Raw genomic sequence first — 12,346 nt, 5'->3', positions numbered from 1 at the left:
TACTAGAATATACAAGAATATACCAGAATATACCATAATATTATAAGAATATAGCAGAATATACTAGAATATACCAGAATATACCAGAATATACCAGAATATACCAGAATATACCACAATATACCATAATATTACTAGAATATACAAGAATATACCAGAATATACCATAATATTACTCGTATATAGAAGAATATACGAGAATATACCTGAATATATTAGAATATTGCAGAATATACCAGAATATACCATAATATCACTAGAATACAGAAGAATATTTGAGAATATACCTGAATATACCATAATATTACTAGAATATAGAAGAATATTCGAGAATATACCTGAATATACCAGAATATACCATAATATTACTCGAATATAGAAGAATATACTAGAATATACCAGAATATACCAGAATATACCATAATATTACTAGAATATACAGGAATATACCAGAATATACCATAATATTATTCGAAAATAGAAGAATATACGAGAAAATACCTGAATATACTAGAATATAGCAGAATATACCAGAATATACCAGAATATACCATTATATTACTAGAATATAGAAGAATATACGAGAATATACCAGAATATACAAGAATATATCAGAATATACCAGAATATACCATTATATTACTAGAATATATAAGAATATACGAGAATATACCAGAATATACCAGAATATACAAGAATATACAAGAATATAAGAGAATATACTAGAATTAGCGAGAATATAGCAAAATATTCCAGAATATACCAGAATATACCATTACATTACTAGAATATAGAATATTATGGTGTATTATGGTATAATCTGGTATATTCTGCTATATTCTAATATACCAGAATATACCTGAATATATTAGAATATAGCAGAATATACCAGATTATACCACAATAGACCATAATATTACTAGAATATAGAAGAATATACGAGAATATACCTGAATATACTAGAATATAGCAGAATATACCAGAATATACCAGAATATACCATTATATTACTAGAATATATAAGAATATACGAGAATATACCAGAATATACAAGAATATAGCAGAATATACCAGAATATACCATAATATTACTAGAATATAGAAGAATATTCGAGAATATACCTGAATATACCAGAATATACCTGAATATACCAGAATATACCTGAATATACCAGAATATACCATAATATTACTCGAAAATAGAAGAATATACGAGAATATACCTGAATATATTAGACTATAGCAGAATATACCAGAATATACCAGAATATACAAGAATATACACGAATATAAGAGAATATACTAGAATATGCGAGAATATAGCAGAATATTCCAGAATATACCAGAATATACCATTACACTACTAGAATATAAGAAGAATATACGAGAATATACCACAATATACCATAATATTACTAGAATATACAAGAATATACCAGAATATACCATAATATTACTCGTATATAGAAGAATATACGAGAATATACCTGAATATATTAGAATATTGCAGAATATACCAGAATATACCATAATATCACTACAATACAGAAGAATATTTGAGAATATACCTGAATATACCATAATATTACTAGAATATAGAAGAATATTCGAGAATATACCTGAATATACCAGAATATACCATAATATTACTCGAATATAGAAGAATATACTAGAATATACCAGAATATACCAGAATATACCATAATATTACTAGAATATACAGGAATATACCAGAATATACCATAATATTATTTGAAAATAGAAGAATATACGAGAATATACCTGAATATATTACAATATAGCAGAATATAGCAGAATATACCAGAATATACCATAATATTACTAGAATATAGAAGTATATACGAGAAAATACCTGAATATACTAGAATATAGCAGAATATACCAGAATATACCAGAATATACCTTTATATTACTAGAATATAGAAGAATATACGAGAATATACCAGAATATACAAGAATATATCAGAATATACCAGAATATACCATAATATTACTAGAATATAGAAGAATGTACGAGAATATACCTGAATATACTAGAATATAGCAGAATATACCAGAATATACCAGAATATACCATTATATTACTAGAATATATAAGAATATACGAGAATATACCAGAATATAAAAGAATATAGCAGAACATACCAGAATATACCATAATATTACCAGAATATAGAAGAATATTCGAGAATATACCTGAATATACCAGAATATACCATAATATTACTCGAAAATAGAAGAATATACGAGAATATACCTGAATATATTAGACTATAGCAGAATATACCAGAATATACCAGAATTTACAAGAATATACACGAATATAAGAGAATATACTAGAATATGAGAGAATATAGCAGAATATTCCAGAATATACCAGAATATACCATTACACTACTAGAATATAGAAGAATTTACGAGAATATACCAGAATATACCAGAATATACCATAATATTACAAGAATATAGCAGAATATACTAGAATATACCAGAATATACCAGAATATACTAGAATATAGAAGAAAATACCAGAATATACCAGAATATACCAGAATATACCATAATATACCATAATATTACTAGAATATAGAAGAATATACTAGAATATACCAGAATATACCAGAATATACCAGAATATACTAGAATATAGCAGAGTATATGAGAATATACCATTACATTACTAGAATATAGAAGAATATACGAGAATATATCAGAATATACCTGAAAATACCATAATATTACAAGAATATAGCAGAATATACCCGAAAATACCAGAATATACCATAATATTACTAGAATATAGAAGAATATACCAGAATATACCATAATATTACTAGAATATAGAAGAATATTCGAGAATATACCTGAATATACCAGAATGTACCATAATATTACTCGAATATAGAAGAATATACTAGAATATGCCAGAATACACCAGAATATACCATAATATTACTAGAATATAGAAGAATATACCATAATATACCATAATATTACTCGAATATAGAAGAATATACTAGAATATGCCAGAATACACCAGAATATACATTAATATTACTAGAATATAGAAGAATATACCATAATATACCATAATATTACTAGAATATAGAAGAATATACGAGAATATACCAGAATATACCAGAATATAGCAGAATATACCAGAATATACCAGAATATACCATAATATTACAAGAATATAGCAGAATATACTAGAATATACCAGAATATACCAGAATATACTAGAATATAGAAGAAAATACCAGAATATACCAGAATATACCAGAATATACCATAATATACCATAATATTACTAGAATATAGAAGAATATACTAGAATATACCAGAATATACCAGAATATACCAGAATATACCATAATATTACTAGAATATAGAAGAATATTCGAGAATATACCTGAATATACCAGAGTATACCATAATATTACTCGAATATAGAAGAATATACTAGAATATGCCAGAATACACCAGAATATACCATAATATTACTAGAATATACAAGAATATACCAGAATATACCATAATATTATAAGAATATAGCAGAATATACTAGAATATACCAGAATATACCAGAATATACCAGAATATACCAGAATATACCATAATATACCATAATATTACTAGAATATAGAAGAATATACTAGAATATACCAGAATATACCAGAATATACCAGAATATACTAGAATATAGCAGAATATACCAGAATACATCATTACATTACTAGAATATAGAAGAATATACGAGAATATACCAGAATATACCAGAATATACCATAATATTACAAGAATATAGCAGAATATACCCGAATATACCAGAATATACCATAATATTACTAGAATATAGAAGAATATACGAGAATATATCTGAATATACTAGAATATAAAAGAATATACCAGAATATACCATAATATTACTAGAATATAGAAGAATATTCGAGAAAATACCTGAATATACCAGAATATACCATAAAATTACTCGAATATAGAAGAATATACTAGAATATACCAGAATATACCAGAATATACCATAATATTACTAGAATATACAGGAATATACCAGAATATACCATAATATTATTCGAAAATAGAAGAATATACGAGAATATACCTGAATATATTAGAATATAGCAGAATATAGCAGAATATACCAGAATATACCATAATATTACTAGAATATAGAAGAATATACGAGAAAATACCTGAATATACTAGAATATAGCAGAATATACCAGAATATACCACAATATACCATTATATTACTAGAATATAGAAGAATATACGAGAATATACCAGAATATACAAGAATATAGCAGAATATACCAGAATATACCATAATATTACTAGAATATAGAAGAATATACGAGAATATACCTGAATATACTAGAATATAGCAGAATATACCAGAATATACCAGAATATACCATTATATTACTAGAATATACAAGAATATACAAGAATATAAGAGAATATACTAGAATTAGCGAGAATATAGCAGAATATTCCAGAATATACCAGAATATACCATTACATTACTAGAATATAGAATATTATGGTGTATTATGGTATAATCTGGTATATTCTGCTATATTCTAATATACCAGAATATAACTGAATATATTACAATATAGCAGAATATACCAGATTATACCACAATAGACCATAATATTACTAGAATATAGAAGAATATACGAGAATATACCTGAATATACTAGAATATAGCAGAATATACCAGAATATACCAGAATATACCATTATATTACTAGAATATACAAGAATATACAAGAATATAAGAGAATATACTAGAATTAGCGAGAATATAGCAGAATATTCCAGAATATACCAGAATATACCATTACATTACTAGAATATAGAATATTATGGTGTATTATGGTATAATCTGGTATATTCTGCTATATTCTAATATACCAGAATATACCTGAATATATTACAATATAGCAGAATATACCAGATTATACCACAATAGACCATAATATTACTAGAATATAGAAGAATATACGAGAATATACCTGAATATACTAGAATATAGCAGAATATACCAGAATATACCAGAATATACCATTATATTACTAGAATATATAAGAATATACGAGAATATACCAGAATATACAAGAATATACCAGAATATACCAGAATATACCATAATATTACTAGAATATAGAAGAATATTCGAGAATATTCCTGAATATACCAGAATATACCTGAATATACCAGAATATACCATAATATTACTCGAAAATAGAAGAATATACGAGAATATACCTGAATATATTAGACTATAGCAGAATATACCAGAATATACCAGAATATACAAGAATATACACGAATATAAGAGAATATACTAGAATATGCGAGAATGAAATGTTTTGTGTCGGTATGTTTAATAAATGAGAGTATTGTGACAATGTTCGTTTATTTTTAAACAATACACGGCACTATCACCTGCCGAATTAACCTTAGGTGATTGGTTAAATTAGGAACAGTGGTCGCAGTGTGGAAATTGACGGACTATGTGCGTTTTAAAAATCGTGTAGATGCGCGAGTGTTTCTGTGTTCTGTCTGCTTAAGATGCGCGGATGATTCTGAGGGTTCTGAATTTGCTGTTCCGAGGTCCGCTCTCTCGTCAACTCGTGTAACGAGGAAATTCGTAGGCATAGGCCCAGTTTTGGGGGAAAAAGCACCCCATTCGTCACTTAGGCTGTAGGAGGAGGGTCTTCTTCTCGTGGTGGAGGTGGAAGCTCCTCCTCAGCCGAAAATGGGAAATCTCGAAAAATGCGCGTTTTAAGGACCTCGGAACAGCGCGTCTGTTTTTCGGCCTGAGTGGCCTTCGAAATTTATGGCCTGCGTGGCCCGCGTGCTGGCTGGCCCAAGTGGCCCGAACGTGGTTTATTACCCCCTTGGTCTGAGTACGCTCACGAAACCAAGGGGATGCGATCTTAGGCTCGAACCCGAGCGTGTCTCGATAGACACAACCCAGGTGCCCTTGTGAAATATGACCTGTGAGGCCTGGCGATGCGACGCAAGGACTGCGGTTCCTTGGCCGCTGCGTGCTACGGACAACGGCCCGTTGTAGTCCGAATTCGGGACCCTCGCGTACCTCGCGATCGGTACTCGAAACGAGAGTCTAACGAATTGACTTTATGGCCACTTTTCCAATGCTGTCAGCTTAAACCCTCGAGTGCACGTTTTCGACATTTCGAGGACTAAGCATTCTTCTAAGTAAACGAAGGACAGCAAATAATCGGAAAAGGGCCTCTAAACAAATACGTGAAATCGAACATGCTCCCCCCGTTGAATGATACAGTCATTCAAGAATATAACATGATATAATGCGAGTAATAGCACAAACGAAATGTGTGGATTATATGATGCGAAGTTGAAACGCAAAAAGTACTGTGAATATAACGCGAGTAAAATTAAGAATAAGACGCGACTTGAAAAATAAAGAAGATACGCGTCTAAAACTAAACATACAATGTACGAAACTGATATGTAACGAAATATGCGAATCATATAATGCGAAGTTGGAACGTAAGTAGTGTGAATATAATGCGAGTAAAATTAATAGTAAGGCGCAACTTAAATTTAAAAAAGATACGCGTGTAGAACTAGATAAATAATGCGCGCAACTAATATAAAATGATCAATACGAAAAATGTGCGAACTAATGCTAACGAAACCTTATCTGATAAGGAAAGGGTAAGTGTGACAATTTTAGTCTAACGGAAGTGGTGCAATTTGCTTAACATTCCGCTTATAAATGCCGTTAATGGTTTTAACGGAGACTGCGCGAGTGATGCCGTCCCTGCCAGGATGAATTTCCTCGACTCGTCCTAGACTCCAGCTCATCGGTGGTAGATGGTCATCTTTGAGGACCACGATCGTCCCCACCTGGATGCTGTGCTCGCCCCTGGTCCATTTTGCGCGTACATTAAGATGGTGGATGTATTCCTTTGACCACCTAATCCAGAAGTCTTGTTTGACTTTCTGAATGTGTTGCCATTTTGACAACCGATTGGTCGAGGTTGCGGTGAAATCGACCTCTGGCAGACTTGTCAACGCGGAACCAATCAATAAATGGCCAGGAGTAAGAGCTGAGGGATCATTGGGATCGGAAGACAACGGTGTTAACGGACGGGAATTCAGGATTGCCTCGATTTCCGTTACAAAAGTGTTAAATTGTTCGAGCGTAAACAGTTCCTCGCCCACTACGCGTTTGAGATGATGTTTAAAAGATTTAACCGCAGCTTCCCAGAGTCCGCCGAAATGAGGAGAGAGTGCGGGTATGAAATGCCAAGTAATATCTTTATCCGTTAGAAAGCGTCTAGCCTTTTCATCCTCTTGCAGAACTCTGAGAAGCTCGATTATCTCATTATCGGCACCGACAAAATTTGTACCATTATCGGAATATACATTTTTGCAAATTCCGCGCCGTGCGATAAATCTTTTAAAAGCTGCTAAAAATGCCTCCGTGGTCATATCACCAACCACCTCAAGGTGTACTGCCTTGGATGAAAAACAAATAAAGACTGCGACGTATATCTTTATTCGGGTGCGGTTTCGGTACTGACGTTCCTTTATATAAAAAGGGCCGCAATAATCGACGCCTGTGTTGATAAATGGTCGATTTTCTGTGACTCGATGTGTGGGAAGATTGCCCATTATGTACTTGGTGGTAGGTGGGTTGACCCGGAAACATTTGACACAGTTGCGAATTATTTTGCGTGTTGTGTTTTTACCATCAATCGGCCAATACGATTGACGGACGTTGTACAATGTTGCGGTTAAACCAGAATGCATATTATTAACGTGAGCGTCGCGTATGATTAATTCCGTTATGAAATTATTCTTCGGCAAAAGAATCGGATGCTTCTGGTTGAAATTGAGATTTGAATTTTGGAGGCGACCTCCTACGCGTAAAAGCCCATTCTCATCAAGAAACGGAGTTAAACAAAGTAATTTACTTTTGGTACTCAATGCGTGTCCGGATTTGAGATCATTCAATTCTTCTCGAAATGCTGTTTCTTGCGTCAATTTAATGATCTTATTATTTGCGCGATTAATTTCTGATACAGTAATTGGACCGTGACAACGGCCTTTAGGTAAAAATCGTAAGCAATATGAGATTATCCTACGAAGTCGCCTGATGCATGAACATCGTTCAAGAATTTCCTGTGCGTTTATGACTGTAGAAGTAAAACATGTGATTTTGCGTAATTCTGGTATTGCATTGGGTACTTCGACACACGATTCCGGCCATAATGATTCATCGTATGCAAGCCATTCTGGTCCGAATTGCCAGAAATTATTTTTGATCAATTCTCGAGCTGTGATACCCCGAGATAATAAGTCTGCGGGGTTGTCACCAGATCTGACGTGTCGCCATGCCTTAATGTTTGTTTTATTTTGGATTTCCGCGACGCGATTCGCGACAAAGGTTTTAAGTGTGTTCGGAGATCGCAACAGCCAATGCAACACGATCGTGGAGTCGGTCCAAAAAATCGTTTTTAAATGCGTGTGATTAATTGCGTCTTTTACTGCACAATACAAGTTCGCGAGCAAAGTGGCACCGCAAAGTTCTAAACGTGCGAGGCTAACGGTTTTTAATGGCGCAACGCGTGATTTTGCGCAAAGAAGACTTGATTTTATATTTCCGGATTTATCTATTGTGCGTATGTAAATACTAGCTCCGTACGCGCGTTCGCTGGCGTCACAGAAGCCATGCAATTCGATTGTTCTGACCGAACTCTGCGCGACGTGTCGTTTAAATGTTACAGTTGTGAGTGATTTTAATTGAGTTTGGTATGTGGACCATTCCTGTTGTATGGCCATGGGCAATGACTCATCCCAATCTACCTTAAGTTGCCAGAGTTGCTGCATAAGAATTTTTGCAACAACTATTACTGGCCCAAGGAGACCCAAAGGATCGAAAATTTTCGCGATGGTAGATAAGATTGTGCGTTTTGTGTGTGTTTCGTTATTGTTAACATTCACTGAATAACTAAATGAATCTGTGTGCGGATTCCATGACACTCCCAAGGTTTTGACTGTTTCGTCACCGAAAAACTTGGGATGTACTTGCTCTTCAGAGAGATCTGATAAAAGACGAGGATCATTTGATACCCATTGGCGGATATTTAATCCTCCTCGTTTGAGTAAACAAATGATCTCGTTTCGTAATTTTTGCGCGTCTTTGTATGTGGCGGCTCCGGTCAAGAGATCATCTACATAGATGTCCCGTTTAATGACTTCGGAAGCCGCGCCGTAATTGTGTGATTCATCGATTGCTAATTGCTGAAGGCATCGCGTGGCTAAGTATGGAGCAGAGGATAGTCCGAATGTAATTGTTTTCAATTCGTAAGTTGCGATTTCGTTTTGTTCGTTCCTCCATAAAATTCTTTGGTACGCGCGGTCTTCTGGACGTACTAGAAACTGTCTGTACATTTTCTCTATGTCGCCAGTCAGAACAAACGAATGCATGCGGAACCGAAGAAGTAAACAAAAAATATCGTCCTGTATGGTTGGACCAGTCAGAAGTGCGTTATTTAACGAGTATCCGGTGGTCGATTTGGCCGATCCATCGAAGACCACTCGAACCTTCGTCGTTGTGCTTGTCGGCTTTATTACCGCGTGATGTGGCAGGTAGAATCCGTCCGAAATGTCAGGTGTTTCTACCTGACTCATGTGACCCAATGACAGATATTCGTTGATTACTTTTGTATATTCGGTTCGTAAATCTGAGTTGTGTGTAAGTTTTCGTTCCAGCGATAGGAATCGATTTAATGCGCGCGTACGGGATTCGCCTAGATTTTGTTTGTATTGATTAAACGGAAGCGCGACGACGTATCTTCCGGTTTTGTTGCGTGAAAATGTGCGTTTAAAATGTGCCTCGCATTCCTCTTCCTCCGGTGTGAGATGAGGATGCGACGGACCTTCTTCGATTTGCCAGAATTTGGTTAGATCGAAGTTGACATTATTTACTAATGTAGTGCGTGTGTTTCTTGCCAGGTGAATAGGAGCACTCCCCCCGATGATCCATCCTAACTGCGTTTTTTGGAGGATCAAATCGGAATTATCTCGCGTTGATAATTTAACCTGACCAATGCTGAGACACGATATCGTCGGTCCCGTACCAATCAGCATGTCGATTGGAGCCGGCCGATGGAAATGCGGATCTGCTAATTTTATATTATGCGGAATTTGAATTTTTGTCCTATCAATTTGACAATCGGGTAAATGACTGGCAATTCTAGGTATTATGAAAAAACTGAGTGTGCGATTAAAATTTGTTATCCGAGAGACAATTTTCAATTTGACAATCCGATTCGTTACAGTGTTTAAATCGTTCAAAGCTTCGATGGTTACACTTTGTTCGTGCGTTTGTAGGTTTAATTTTTTCGCTAAATCGGACGTGAGGAAGTTTGCGTTGGAGCAAGTGTCTAATAAGGTTCTACATTCGATTGGTTTTTTGTCTTTGTCTATTGCGTGAACTACACGTATGGCCGTAGCCATCAAACCGTGTGTTGAACCGTCTGTGATAAGCGAAGTGATGTGATTGTTTAATTGATGTGTAATATCGAAGCGAGTAACTAGTCATGGATCGGTGTTTTCTGTTGACGTGGTGTCATCGCGAGATTCTAATTTTGGTCTGTCGGATTTCCGATCCAAATGCAAATGTGTGTTATGCGGTAGGTTGCATTTTTTGCATCTGCCACCGCGACATGTATTGTGCGAATGTCCCGGTTTTAGGCAATTGTAGCATAAATTTGACTTGCGAACTAACTCAATGCGTTTTTCTACAGATGCATCTAAAAACGATTTACATTGAAATGCTGCGTGCGATCCCGATTTACAGATTCCACACGTTGGGAATTGTATTGCGGTGTTGAAAACCCGCCGGACTGATCTTGGCGAAGGCGGTGGCGAATTACGTTTAGGTGGATTGTATTTTGCGCGATTATTGTTAGAGTGTGATTTTTGATGTGTGTTTTCTTGTCTCTGGTGATTATTGTACGATACGGTTTCATAATCCTTGCATTGATGTGATGCCATATGCAAGAACTTGAAAATATCATCAATTTTGGGCACTTCGGTATCGGATAACGTGCGTTCCCACGTTTTCCGCGTTTCCTTGCCCATACGCGAAATGAGGATGCTAGTTAGAAGATCATTCGCGATAACTTCCTTTTTCCGTCCTAACGCTTCGAGTGATCGAATGTGAAGTTGCATGTAGTTTGCAAGATCACGAATTCATTCTGATGAATCGTTTGACATCGCGGGTGCGTCGCGTAAAAGAGCCGCGTGTCGAAGTACCAATGCGCGTTTATTGTCGTAGATTTCGGTTAAGTGCTTCCAAGCGGCTTCGTAGTTTTCATCACTTATCGTGAATGCGCCGATTGCGATTTCGGCCCTTCCCGATAAGGATAACTTCAAGTAATTTAATTTTTGTATATTGCTTAACCCGGTATGTGTGTGAATCATTGTTTGAAACGCGTCCTTAAATGTTACCCAGTGTTCAATTCGCCCGTCGAATTTTGGTAAATCTATCTTTGGCAAATTGACCTGAATAATCTTTGATTCGTCGTGATTGTTTTCAGAAAGCGTGATTTTTGTGTTTGTCGCGAAAGATTCTTGTAATTGAATCGCTGACGCAATGGCGTTGTCATAATTCTCGGTTACCTGTTCTCGTTGCTTATCTAATTCCTCATAATCATCGGACAGCATTGCAAGCTCGTCTTGATGCTGATTGAATTTAGAAAATAGATCTCTTAACCGGCCGATTCTTTCGCGAAGTTTTATGCGTTCTAACGGAGAATCTTTATAACACGCAACAAAGTTGTTCAGGACGGTGATTTGGCCTTTGAAAAATCTACACTTATTGCGTAATGAACCGATTTGTTCGTTTTTGTCGATCGTTTGTTTGCTTGAGGACGCCATTTCGTGAAATCGAGACAGAAAGGAAGTACGATATAAGAAAGGATTTGATTGTGTGCGAATTTGACAAGCCTACCTTGCCGATGACTTCTTTCGCTGTCTCGTTCCTGGTTCCTTGATCCTGGAGAATCAGCAGGCTGGAACTTAGGTCCCCAGTGTTTGTTGATCTCCCGGAAGATGTGTCGCCAACAACAGTACTGGGATGCTGTGAACGCCTCCGGTCCGCTTGCTGCCAGGAGGACGTTGGTTCCCCGATGTCACTGATGTGGCTTCCCCGAAGAGATGGAGATCGTCAAGGCTGACAAATCTCGTGAATGTCCGTTTTACACACACTCCACTAGATCACTGATCCGGCTCG

The 12,346-nt window shown here is 35.3% G+C and overlaps 2 protein-coding genes across 2 annotated transcripts; both read right to left on the bottom strand.

The window, feature by feature from the left end:
* Positions 1 to 6,768: 6,768 nt before the first annotated feature.
* Positions 6,769 to 10,566, bottom strand: LOC143364799 (uncharacterized). The gene has a single exon (XM_076804938.1). The coding sequence runs from the start codon at positions 10,564 to 10,566 to the stop codon at positions 6,769 to 6,771; it is 3,798 nt and encodes a 1,265-aa protein (XP_076661053.1).
* Positions 10,567 to 10,647: 81 nt separating this feature from the next.
* LOC143364797 (uncharacterized) lies at positions 10,648 to 11,283 on the bottom strand. Its single transcript, XM_076804937.1, has one exon. It carries the CDS (start codon positions 11,281 to 11,283, stop codon positions 10,648 to 10,650), a length of 636 nt encoding a protein of 211 aa, XP_076661052.1.
* Between the last annotated feature and the right edge of the window lie 1,063 nt (positions 11,284 to 12,346).

The sequence above is a fragment of the Halictus rubicundus genome, unplaced genomic scaffold (assembly GCF_050948215.1).
Source record: "Halictus rubicundus isolate RS-2024b unplaced genomic scaffold, iyHalRubi1_principal scaffold1005, whole genome shotgun sequence".
In the NCBI taxonomy this organism is placed as follows: domain Eukaryota; kingdom Metazoa; phylum Arthropoda; class Insecta; order Hymenoptera; family Halictidae; genus Halictus; species Halictus rubicundus.
Note: the sequence above shows the minus strand (reverse complement) of the source record. Positions and strands in the feature narration are given on the sequence as shown.